General features: G+C 40.6%; 1 protein-coding gene and 1 long non-coding RNA gene across 3 annotated transcripts in view; one reads left to right on the forward strand and one right to left on the reverse strand.

The window, feature by feature from the left end:
* The window catches only part of rxfp2a (relaxin family peptide receptor 2a), an 80,775-nt gene extending 79,378 nt beyond the window's left edge, over positions 1-1,397 (forward strand). For both annotated transcript variants that reach the window (XM_050040290.1, XM_050040291.1), the window contains exons 19-20: positions 521-739; positions 844-1,397. In XM_050040290.1, coding sequence (XP_049896247.1) covers positions 521-739; positions 844-1,109 — 485 coding nt within the window. In that variant the 3' untranslated portion in view covers positions 1,110-1,397. The remainder of the gene's footprint in view (positions 1-520; positions 740-843) is intronic.
* On the reverse strand, positions 606-10,170 carry LOC126387678 (uncharacterized). The gene is made up of 4 exons (XR_007569699.1): positions 9,986-10,170; positions 1,390-1,530; positions 848-961; positions 606-736 (listed from the first exon to the last, which is right to left on the reverse strand). It is a non-coding gene; the product is annotated as an uncharacterized LOC126387678 (long non-coding RNA).
* Positions 10,171-13,114: the final 2,944 nt, after the last annotated feature.

Here is a 13,114-nt window from a genome sequence, read left to right on the forward strand (position 1 = left end):
CTGGCTAAAAAAAAAACACCCAGTGGCTGAGCTGCTGAAATCGTGGTTTCCAAACAGAAATCCACAAACATTATGATGTGACGTCATGGTTACTATGTCCATTATTTTATATAGTCATTGCTGATGACTCATGGAGCCTTAGTGCTTTAAGTAAAACTCAGATGGTTTCTTTGGTTTCATGCAATTATAAGTCATATATGTATATGTCACAAAATAAGCTAAGATTAGAAAAACCTTCAGAAACAATCCTCTAACGTCACCTTAGATTTATCTTGTGACCCTTTGCAGTGGGCTCAGCCATTACGTTGGAAAGCACTAGTCTAAACGCAGCGATGCATCAGTATTAACAATTTAAGAGAATCACTACTTTCTGCTTCTTTTTAGTAGATTTTAAATGCAGAACTTTTACTTGATGATTTAGGTATTTTCACATTTATGTTTCCCTACTTCTCCTCAAGTAAAGGATCTGAATACTCCACCCCTGCATTTATATGTGTGAATAGCATGTCAGTTTCTTTAGGTCTAAACCTGGCGGCATTCCTGGTGATCGTCTTCTCCTACTCCAGCATGTTTTACTCCATCTATAAAACTGGCATCAACGCCATGGACTTGAGGAGCAGACTGCACAGAGATGTGGCTGTGGCCAACAGATTTTTCTTCATCGTGTTCTCTGATGCCCTCTGCTGGATTCCCATATTTATGGTGAAAATCCTCTCACTGCTGGAGGTGGAGATACCTGGTAAGAGATGAATAAATGTTAAAGATTACGTTGACATGACTTTAACATTTAAATAACATATTATTGTTTTGCTGTTTGAACTTATGCAGCCTGTTCTCTTTTAGGCACCATCTCCAGCTGGGTGGTCATCTTCATCCTTCCCATCAACAGCGCCTTGAACCCCATCCTGTACACCTTGACCACCAGCTTTTTCAGAGAGCAGGTGGAGGTCTTACTCTGTCGCTGGCAAAGAAGACACATGTTGAAAAAAGACCGCAAAAGCCTCACCTCCTCCGCAATATTCATGGAAACGGCACGGCCCCCTTGCTACCAGCCACCACACTACCTCCAGCCGGGGTCACTGACTGGTGCAGATCCCCGTTACGCCTGAGGGAGGCAGGAACTTTCCTGGCACTTTGTACACTACTGGTCGAGAGCCTGTTGCTGGCTGGCTATATCTTTAGGCTTCTACACGACAGTGGCACTACTTTAATGAGACTGGCTTTCCATTGGAAAAAGAATAACAATCACTGAGCTGTCTCGTCAGGCTCTCAAGTGCTCTGCATTTGTAAAAATGACACGATGCTTTTGTCCAAAGCAGTTTACATTTTATTCCCCCTATGTATACAGACAGGGAGCACTTTGGCACCCAGTGTGTTGCTCAGACTTACTTTAAAATTCTGGCACAGGGAGCCAGGGATCAGAAAGCACCTTACGACTGGAGATGACCCTCTGTACCACTGCAGATACAGTCGCCTCCATGCTTGCCTGCTTATGTAGCCATACTTTCGATATTGTTCCAGGTAAGGGCACTGTAAGGTGAGAAAGGAATAACAAAGAAGATGGATGAAAAGATAAATACCAGCATGTACTGTACAGTCACTGCTACCCTGGGGACAGTCACAATGGATTTTAAATGTCTTCATACAAGCATACACAATGGTTGATTATAGAGGTAGAACAGAAGAGGGAGCTGGAAGTCTTGCAGCCAAATATCTTTCTTATCTCATAGGCACATTTTCACTGGAGTGACTCACTGATGAAGCTCAATGAGTCACAGTAGTCACTCATCAGCTCATCAGACACTGAGCCGAGAAATAGATTCAGTGATAAATGATTTCAGTCTCCACAAAACAAGGAATGCAACTGCACAAACTTGAACATTATTTAAGAAATTATAATGCTGACATAATACAAATGATTAATTGAATGTCCACACAAACGAACACGTTTGAAATTCAAATGCCAAAATCCAGCTCCCATTTTTTTATGTTTCATTCAAATGCAAAGTCCATTTTACATGTCGTTTTAATATCTTCTATGAAGCAATTTAAATTCAAATTCATAATACAATTTAAGGTGATTATGCTACCCAAATAATCCATGACATTTATTTTGCTCTCTGCTTCCTCCCTCTTTATTTCTGCTCACTGCTTTTCTAGTTTTCGTTTCCTCTTGCTCCTCAGTGTTGGGTTTACTGGCCTAATTAGCTTTTCTGATGATACTTCATTTATTTTTCCGTAATAACCCTTTTCTAACACCTCCAATGCACAGAAATGTAGAGGTGAAGCTACAAAAGAAGGAGTGTATTTGCATATTCGCAGGGTTGATGTGTCATCATGCAAAATTGTTCTATAAATGCCACAAATAATATTTAACCCAACAAATCTTAAAATGAAATGTTTAATGCCACATTAAATTATTATCAGGCCCCTAGTAATAAAGACATTTTATATAATTTTACCTTTAATGGCATTAGTTGACAGGTTTGTAGTGAAGGGGGTGCGAAAATAATTATGTGGTTAATGTGAAAATGACAATGCACACTGGGCTTTTGCATTTGAATTATATGGAAAGATGAAAATGTCATTGCTAAAGTGAATTTTGTTGAATTAGGGCAGGATTATAATTACATGTGAAGCACTTTAAATATGAGAGAAACCAGCCAATTGGAGAAAAACATGAGAGAAAGACTTTTAACCATCGACAATCACTGAATGTCATGCATCAGTTATGTGTAGCAGTAGCTAACTTCCTGTTCCCCCTGACTGTAAACTGATGCACATTTTGCCATATTTTTTGTACATTGTTCTGATGTAAAGGGTGTCATTTGAATTTTCTTCTTGTTTGTTACATGTCATTTTGTACACTCCATGTGCATGTACAGTGTGAGCTCTGGTTTTGAGCCTGAAACAATATGCTGTAGCATCTTGATACCATTAAATGTGTGACTGACCCAGATTAGATTAAAATGTTTTGTTAAAGCATGCCATGTTACATGAAATTCACTAATCTGTACATGAGGAATTTGTTAAATTCAGATACATTATCATTGTGCTTGTGAGACGTCGCCAGGTCTTTGGTTCATGTCTCTTTTTCTACTTTTTTTATACTGATATATTTGCCTCTGTTTTTGCTGCTTAAATTCATTGACAATCATCAACAACAATGAAAGGACTACAAGATGACTAGACTTATACAGGTTTACTGATTTTCTATAGTTGTATGCTAAGCAGTGGAACTCCCTCTCATGAAATAAGGAATATCATTTCCTGCTGTGCTATGCAGGTGTGCATATGTTTTTATGCATTATGTTTTAGTTTGGCACAGTTTATGTTCTCTATTGTTGGAGTCGTCAAGTTTGTAAATTTTGTGTTTATTGGCTTCCCCACAGAGATGGCTCTTTGAATCAATAAAAAAAATGAGAACAGACTTGAAGTGCATTTAAATATGTTGTGCTTTTGTGTTGGCAATAACCTATCCATTAAGGCTGCATGTAATTTTAAAGGAACACAGTGAAAATGGAACAAAGCTGACGAGTAAAACACCAGCATATACGCATACATGCACACACACATTCTTGCACTTCTATCTCTGTTAGGACCTTCATTGACATAAGACATTCCCTAGCCCCTACCCTTACCTTAACCATCACAACTAAATGCCTAACCCCAACCCTTACCCTAACCTGAACTCTAAAACCAAGTCTAAATCCTCAAACAGGCCTTTGAAAAAGTGAGGACCAGCCAAAATGTCCTCACTTTGCAAAATGTCCTCACTCTGTTGCTAAAATACATTGTTATGGTCCTCACCATATAGCATGTACAAGTACACACACACACACACACACACACACACACACACACACACACTCACACTTAAATGCTGAGTGAGCAGTTCTGTTCTGAAATGATAAAGCTCCATAAATGTACCCAGTACAGAGCTGAATCCCTGGCCTACTTACCTGTTTCCTTCATCAGTTATTCTGAAAAGCTGAAGAATGATAGCAGAGTTTTCTATTTATAAACCAAGCGAAATATAAAACTACTACTGGTGAGGGCAGTAGTATTTTAGCAGGTTGTCATTTTATTTGTTTAATGTTGCCATATGAACGTAAGCAAATTATATGTTTACATTGTCAAATAAAAATGTATTTGACTGAACTATTGTCTAGTGGATTTCAACATTTGTAGGTTTTTATAATATATCAAGGAACATCATAATTTTAACTTACTGGTTTGGTAAGAAGGCAATCCAGGCACTCCAAAAAATGAGGAAGGAGATATTAGAAAGCCTTTTTGTTGCATAGAACACAGTGACATAATACAGTAACTTAATCAAAGGGAAGCTTTTTGATCCATCAGCTGGATGCTTAAAAGTATCCTGGTCTCACAGTCTATGATTTGAGATAGGTGTGTATATATTTAAATGTATTTTTCTGGGTTTCTTATCTCATGTCACTCTGTTTTTCATTATTGTCTATTGGTTTCACCTGTCATTGGCCATGTGATGGCCTCTGATTGGTTCCTACCACTATAAAGGTGTGGCCATACTTGTGAAAGCCCTGAGGAAGGCCTGCAGTGGTTGAAACATGTTGGCTCTTTTAAACATTTAGCCACTACAAGAAAGGGTTTTTAATATTTCCTTTCTCGTTTTTCTAGATTTTTTCGGAGTGCCTGGATCGCCTTCTTGTCCATCCTGTTGCTCCATGAGCAGCCGACACAGGATTTTGATCTACGTTTGTATACACACAGCAAACAGTCATTTTTCTCTTTTTCGAGTTCATTGGAATAATATTATTATTAATATTTTGTTCTGAAATACAGGCTAGAAAAGTGAGAGAAGTTAAAAACACCCAAATTAGTGGCTATATACTGTGCACACGCATACCTGATAAGAGATTTACTGTATGAAAATAGCATGAAAATTGTTTTTTAAAAGCTAAGGTGCTTACCTTATGAAATAAAGTGCTGATTTGGTGTGTGCATAGGAAGCATACTTGCTAATATTTAAAACAAAAACGTAAACACAGATGCTCAAGAGAAGCTAGTTTATCTCGTCGTGTCTTTATGCAGCCGCCTGTTACCACGCTACATGTCTTTTCAGTATTTCTCTACAGCCCTTTCATCACTTAATCCGACTGCACCTGCGGCGCTCAGCATCCTTCCGTGGCAGGTGTCCTGCCCTTGGACCCAGTCGCACCCCTAGCGACACGTTGACGGACACGGCTATCAACCAATAGAAAACGCGCCTTGCCTCAGTTTCCAGAACTCCGCCATCTGATTGGTTGCTAGGGGTGGGGCCCTGTCATCCCTACCCGTAGTGCTGTCAGCCGGGGCGGCACGACTCCCGGAGGAGAGAGACGAGACGGATTGATGAAAACAACCCACTAAACCACATAAACAAAGAATCCGTGCCAGGAAATGATCCTGTAGTCGCCAGGGTCGACGTAGAAAAGGTACGGTCCGGTTTAATGTCGCATTAGTGCTGTGTCTGGTGGTGTTTAATGGTGCTGTGGTGACTACAAAGGCACCGAGCAATGTCTTGGTTGGTATAACATCGATATAACTACCACAGGGGCTTGGACTAGCTCGCTGGCTACCGAGTTAGCTACATGGTTAGCTGGTTATATTGGTCGACACCCATTAGCATGTTTAAAATATAACGTGACTAACCTAAACACGTTTCCACGTTTCCTCACACACTCACACGGCGAACAATGCCGCGTCGGTTTGTGGAGACTGTTTAGCTAAGCAACAGTCTTTATGTGGACAGCGACGGTGATTGTAAATACACACTTAGCGATGGCGGTGAAAGATAATATGCTACACTGCATGTTAGCAACCAGCTATGTAGCTTACATTAATAACATAGCATTAAAGTCACCAGTGGTATCTGCTAATACAGTTTGGGGGCTTAAATACAATATGAAACATCTCGTAGTGTAACGTAACTTAACACATGGATGTCTGACATCATGTCTGAGTCTGTTTTCCCTCATGGTGGAGATGATGTTATGGGTTGTAGATTAAAACACAGCATTCAAATGGGGGAAACTTAAATGGGTTATGGTCCAGTGGCGCGCATCATCCCGCCTGAGTAGCTGTGCACTTTATTATTCTCCAGCTGAGATGCTCAGGAGTCAGCTTGAATATTTTGTGAGCGAAAGCCAGTGTTACAGCATGTATTATTTACATGCACTCATATACAGTCAGATGTCCCACCACTACTGTACACTTCTTTATTTCTTGTCATCTGGCGGAATGAAATCACACATTTTTATTATTTTTTATTGTGTTGACATTGTCTTTGCTGTGAAATTATGAGGTAAGAGGATGACTAGTTCTCCTCCCCAGCCTGGTCTGTCCACGCTCCTATTTTAAGCCAGTCCCTCCTTATTCCTCTCCCTCCCCTCCCCTCCTTCCTCAATCATCTCCCTCTTCATCTCTCCAGCTGTTTGGCTCAGCCAGTCGGCAACGGCGACCCAGTTAACTCCATTGTTCTGTGTCTGGACTACAAGTAACGCACACAGACAGCATGTCGTCTGTGTCACAGCGCTGGGCTCCTGTGACGTTTCTCCCACTCCTTCATATCTGTCCTCAATTTACAAAATCTTGGGGCTAGGAATATCTCTCCATTTCACTAGCCTAATTATACCTCATGTCCAAGTTAAGGTCCTGTTAGGAGAAGGCTGCAGGGAAAAGTATAGTAAGACTTAAGTGGAGTCACAAAAATGCTTTATGTTTTGAGGAATGTGAGGATTTTCTATTGATTTAGTAATCCTTTCTAATCAAATGCATGTTGGTTAGCATGTGAAGGTGTATTATGATACACTAGGTGGGCCACTAGGTCGCCAGAGCTAGAACAATATATATACCATGCCACTAGAATGTATTAAATTAATTGTATTTTGAGACTGTCATGTAGAGAAACACATTGGAAAAAATATTTATAATAATAATTAGGCCTAACACTTTGCATGTTGATGCTGTTTCAGAATCTTAAAAATGTAAATTTTTCACAAACAACAAAGAACAAACTTGATGTTATATTAACCATCAGTCTTTTTCTCTCATTTATCCACTTTATGATTTAAAGGGTCAGAGAGTTTTCTTAACCCACATAATTCTCATAGTGAAAACGATGTAAACTTCCCTTCATCTTATCAACGCCCAGATCTCCGTGCTCATTTCCTAGCTCAAACCCAGCTGGATGATGCGTTTCACGAACGTTTAAATTTCCCCCAGTTCTAGGGTTGTTGCACAAAGTACTGATTATACATTTTCGTATGCTGGCCAACAGAGACACAAAGAGTATAGAAGCTGATCGAGAGAGACCCACCCCCCTCTCTCTCATATTCAGGCCAGATTTAGATCAAACTATAAAACCAGGCAGTGCTGATAAATTATAAACCAAGATTCTGTTACTGTATTTCCTATTTCTAGCCTAAAATGTCTTCAGAGACATATTTTAGTGCACTGTTGTGCACAGTGGGTGCCATACTGTTTCTGGTATTGTTAAAACAGAGGCTATAAAAACTTAGATCAAATGGTGAAACAAGGCAGTGCTGATCAGCAGTGAATCAAGATTCAGTTACTTGCCTGTATCTTGCTTTAAATGCTTTCAGAAACATATTTTAGGTTACAGTTTAACTGTAATTTGAGATTGTTATCCAGCCGACCTCCATGTTGTTTGCTGTGTCAAAAGGGACAAGCTGCATTACTTCACCCACCAGCGGGGGCGTTTATTGATCCGGTGTGGCTTAGTGCATTCTGGTAGTTGTAGGTTTTCTACCTCTTGAGCAAAAGCGAACGCCACAGTCTTTTTCCTCTGTTTTTTCTGGTCATGTAGCACCAATTTATTTATTATTAAATTATTTGCGTCTTTCACTGCACTGAGAGCCCATAAAAGACCATCTTTTCAACGGTGAAATACTTCTTTAGGAGTTGTTCCATTTTTACAGAAAAGGCCTCCTTAATACCTGGTTCAGACCAATTTTCCTTGTACTCTGTGGCAGTGGTTAGAGCCTCCTAAAAATGCACCATGCAGGTGTCTGTCTGTGCACTTCAGAGTTTAAGAGGCCGTCTAGAAGGATAGTGGAGTGTCTCCAGTTGCACATCTAGTGGATGGTTTCACACCTTACTTGGCATTTGACATTGGTGACACAGATTCATCTACATAGATTTATTGCCCTCCGTGTTATTCCCATGTATATCGGTTTCATATATTTGTATATGTCATATTAAAATTGCATAATGAATATGCATTCTACAGATTCTACAGATTCTACACATGTCTATTTTGTAAGTTAAATTATGGTGGAACAGTGTAATTGCAGCACTTCCTAGTCTTTCATTATTTATGGCAAGTCCTGTGCACTAGAGTGTGGTGAGACACTCGTTTCATTTCAGTCTTTGTGCAAGGAACAAATCGTCCAACCATCTAATCAGGGATGACACGACCATAACGCCTACTAAAGTACATAACACTTCGTGTTCATTGGTTAGCTGACAGCAGAGAGTGACAAGAAACAGGGGGAGAGAGGGAGGGAGCACAGCAGTGTGAATATCTTTTGCTCAAACACTGTGGTTAAATGGTTTCATATGTGTTGTTAGTGTGTGTCAGGGTTCAAGTTCAGGGTCTCCTGCAGCATTAAGGGTATGTTTTTACCCAGTGACACAGTGCACTATATTAGCTCTGTTGCTCAGTGACATGTGCAGGCCACTGATCACTTTGTTCATTGTTCTGATGTTATTGAGTTTCATCTGCCTGTGGGAAAGAAGCAGAAACTGTGTTTGATCATCCTCGCTTCCAACTGGTGAACCTCAGTCAGCTGGTGAACTATCTATCTTTCCTCGCTTGTCATCGTTTCCATAGATACCTCCCGGCACCTCACTCCCACTGGCTTACATAACCTGGTGTTTCTGCCAGGCACACACAAGTTCACACATATACAGAGACATCGGTACACACACACACTCACATTCCTTACCATCACAATCCCTATCTCCCTCAGGTGCTGTTGCGTTAGAGATTAATACTTGTTTTATAGCCAAAGTCCTCCTGAATATTGCCTAGAGAGTAGCAGATTACTCTTTACTTTGAATGATCTGATAATCCTGTGTTGATATAATTATTTAGAAGTTTGGTTGAGAATTAATTTGACTTGAGTGTTTTGTGTGTTTGATTTAGGACTTCATATCGGTCAGGGGATGTTGTTGTAGTCCTGTTAGATTTGATGGAGCTCTGAGGCAGTTTGCTGATGCATTAGTTTGCACATTAGAGACCCCAGAGATAGCGTTACATAACACAGCTCTATATAGGTATGGAGGGGCAGATGAGCATACTGTAATGCATGTTCTTATGTGCACATCCAGGACTAATATTTGTGCATTTATTAATTAATGTGGCAGTGCATATTCCTCTCCTTCCTCAGAGAATTTGCAATGATTGACAGGGTTTTAATGTCTCTTTAAACTCATAGACAAACATACAAAAAAATAACAAAATTAAATCTGACATTTGAATATATTAAATCACTTCTCAGAGCTGCTTCTCTCCACTTCAAGTTCCAGCTAACTAAGAGAGAGTTTAAACAGCATTTGCTCAGGGGCAGCCATAGTGTCTTAAAGTGTCTTCAAAACTGACCACCTGAATCATAAATGTGATTAATTGCATAAGCAGAAGAATTATTATTTCTCTAATCGGCTCCAGGGGGCACCATTGCAGAGCCAGTGTTTCAGCCTTGTGATGACAGGAGAACAGACAAATGTAAACGACTGCCTGGCTGTTTTTGTTCTTACTATTACTGTGATCAGTTGTATTAGCAGTGGCAGTAATCATAGTCATAACAGTTGTAATATGACTGCAATTGATGGTATTTGTGTTGTAAATCTTTACACTTCATGCATTTCGTATAAGATTATACAATTTGAAGACCTGAATTAGTTTCAGTTCATTCCAGTGTGTGTTATGTTCTTGTATTACCTGATACTGCTGCCCGAGCTTGCTTCCAGACCTCCTGTTTGTTCTGAAACTCAAGTGAAGTAAAAAGGAAATGGCAGTTCAGTCTGATAAGCAGGCTACTGCCGCCCCAGGACGTGCTAATAATGACCACACCGCTTTAAACGCCGTCTGTAAGCTCCAAAACATGTCAAGAGAGACATTGCAACATTTAAACTAAATCGCTGCAAAGAGAAGGGAAAGAAAAGTGAAAGTATTACTTTCACTCTGACAGGCCATGTGTGCAGCACCCTGAGTGCACTCATCAGTCTGTGTAATGCCAGTATAAACATGTAGTAAACAAAATACTGTCAGTTACTTTGCCTGTTAAAACTAGTTTAGGAATGCATTATTGCATGTAAACTGACCAAAATCCAACGGTAGATCAATAATTGATATTGTCAAAAGCATCAATAATGATACATAATTACAAGATGTTAAATAAGACATTGTTACTTTGTATGTGCAGAGCAACCAAGACGTCCCATTAAAATAGTCTTCATGTATTTATCCGTGGTGCTGTTGACAAGCACTTAATCATGTGCACTCAGAATAAACCTCAGGCTGCAACTGGGAACAATAATGTTTGTGACACAAAGCTGCATTGTTTTGTTCCAAAGAGATTGATTCTTGCGGTGGTGAGGCATTTCTATCATCAATTTTACCCTTCATCCCAGTGAACCCCTGAACTGGAGTGTTGCTGAAGTGCATAAGCCAAAAGTAAACTTGTTTATTCCCTCAGTTCTCCTGTTAGACCGGGTTGCCGAGCATCCGGGGCAATCTGGGCAACTGTTAACATGACAGCATATTTGAGTGACAGGAGAAATAAAAGACTTCCCGTTGTAGCAGAGGTCTCAAAGGGTGCAATTTAAATGATAAGTGAAGGGATGATAATCAGAGAAGAAGTGGTTTATGGGGTGAGGGTACTTCTGAGGAAGATAAAAGAAGAAGACACATAGCTGAAAAAGGTGTGTGGTGTCTGCTGATAGCATCTAGTGTAGTATGCTTAAGGGCACAGTTTATGACCCAAATATAAAACAGGTAGCTCCACCACCCAAATTTATAACACAGGATCGGTAACCTCTGTCATTCTCAGATACTTTACAAGTCATTTAATACACAAACTTAAGCTAGATAACAAGTACATCAATGAAGTCAATAAGCGATGAAGTAGTAAAGTTCAGACAAGGAAGTTAAGAAGCAAAAGAGATTGTTAATGATAATAATAAGCCCCAAAGTGTCTGTGGCACATTCCTTGTGGCTTCCTTTTGACCTCAACCATTTCAGTGTGGGAGAGGAAATAGTTTTATATTTCAGACTGTAAGTTTGGCTGGTTGGCACCCTATAATCTTTGACAAGTCACACGTCTCTTAGCTCCAGCTCCATACCCCTATTAGCAGAGACATATTTCTGTTTGTTGGGACATCAAAGAAAGACAGAAACATGGAGACCATTAGACATAACAGAATAGTGACTGATGTGATGAGAGGAAAAGTTGGAGTTGGGATAAAGTACTGAGGAAAAATGGGAGAGACAGAGAAAGACATGCATGACTGAAGGGGCACTGAGGCACTGGAGAGATGATAGTTATTAGGATGGCACTGCTGTTTATCCAGCTTTTCAGCCTGTGGTTTGTGTGTCTGTTTGGGTGTGTTTGGTTGTCCCAGTCAACCAAAGCATGTCAGTGCAGTGGGTGGAAGGTGATGCTTGGCTCATAATTCAGATTCAGGCTGATTTATGTGCAACATCTGCTCACTAAGCCAAGTAAAAGGGAAGTTAAGGTAATAAAAAAGGAACAGTTATGATTATCAGTGATGTATGTGGCGTGAGATTTACATGCATTTTTTTTTTGTGTATATGAATAATAAAAAAACAACTTTAGGCATTTTATTTTTGACCGCTTCTATGGGTTATTTTTGCTACCCTTTAGTTTACTGCACAGCGAGCACCACCCGGATGTGGTGGGAGCTTCCTAGCACCACAGCTCATTTGGCAATTACCGCTAGTAACACTGTCCTGATTGACAGCATTGCTGAGGAAACGTGCCCACCCACCAGTATCCCTTCAGGTCGCCCAGGTGAGTAAGCAGCTCACTTTTTAGCCCCAAAACCCCCTCTAGCAGTGTTAATTTTGTTATTGTTATCTCTGTTAGAACTGTTAGTAATATCAACACAGCTAGTGGTGCTAACATATTTGCCCTTTTTATACAGAGATCACAATCAGCGACTGGCCACTACAAAGTCCCTTCTTCATGCCCCCTTTGCAAAAGCGTTACAGACTTTACATGTAACACACCAGTGCTGGCCTCTAGTGTGACATATAGCATATGTGTCGGCAGCACTTTCTAAACTATAACAATGGCATAACATGGCACTAAGAATCATTTACCGTTCCTATTATATGGCGGCTGATCTCGTCCTCTGCTAGGGGGTAAGGAGCTCCATTTTCAGCTGCTGTTCGTTTTCTTTGAGTTAGCCGCTAGCAACTACCAGCTATGTTTTAAATCTCCCGCTTTGGGTCGAATGCGTAACATGTCTCGTTTTTACAGACATCATTTTGGTGCTGTTACTACCTCTGATGCTGGCCCCCCACTCCACAGCTGTAGCTTTTATACAGAACGACGAAAAGGCATAGCTGCGTGATAATTAGAGGTGGGTGCAATTCATCGATGTGGCGATGCATCGAAATGCGGCACGTGATGATTTGGCATCGATTAATTAACGTCGATGTTTTGCCGCAAGACCGGAACAAAAAACACGTAACCGGAACCTTAACGCGCGCGCCGCCCGGACTGTTTAGTGAGTGAGACCACTACAAACAGAGCACGTTAGCTTCTTTGCAAAATGGCAACAGCTTCAGCAGCCTCCAAAGAGCGGCCGATTCTCTCGCCACCGGGGTTGACTGCAACCGTGTGGCAGTACTTTGGATTTTATGAGAGAGAAAACAAGACGACTGACAAGACCTACGCGATTTGCAAGATTTGCAAAGCAAAAATAAAGTACCTCAGCAACACCACAAACATGAGGCAGCACCTTGTACGCTTTCATCCCGAAACGGAGAAGGTTCCTCCGGTCGTGCCCACCACACAGAGGACCATCCTGGAGACTGTCTCCA

The sequence above is a fragment of the Epinephelus moara genome, chromosome 3, assembly GCF_006386435.1.
Source record: "Epinephelus moara isolate mb chromosome 3, YSFRI_EMoa_1.0, whole genome shotgun sequence".
NCBI lineage: Eukaryota > Metazoa > Chordata > Actinopteri > Perciformes > Serranidae > Epinephelus > Epinephelus moara.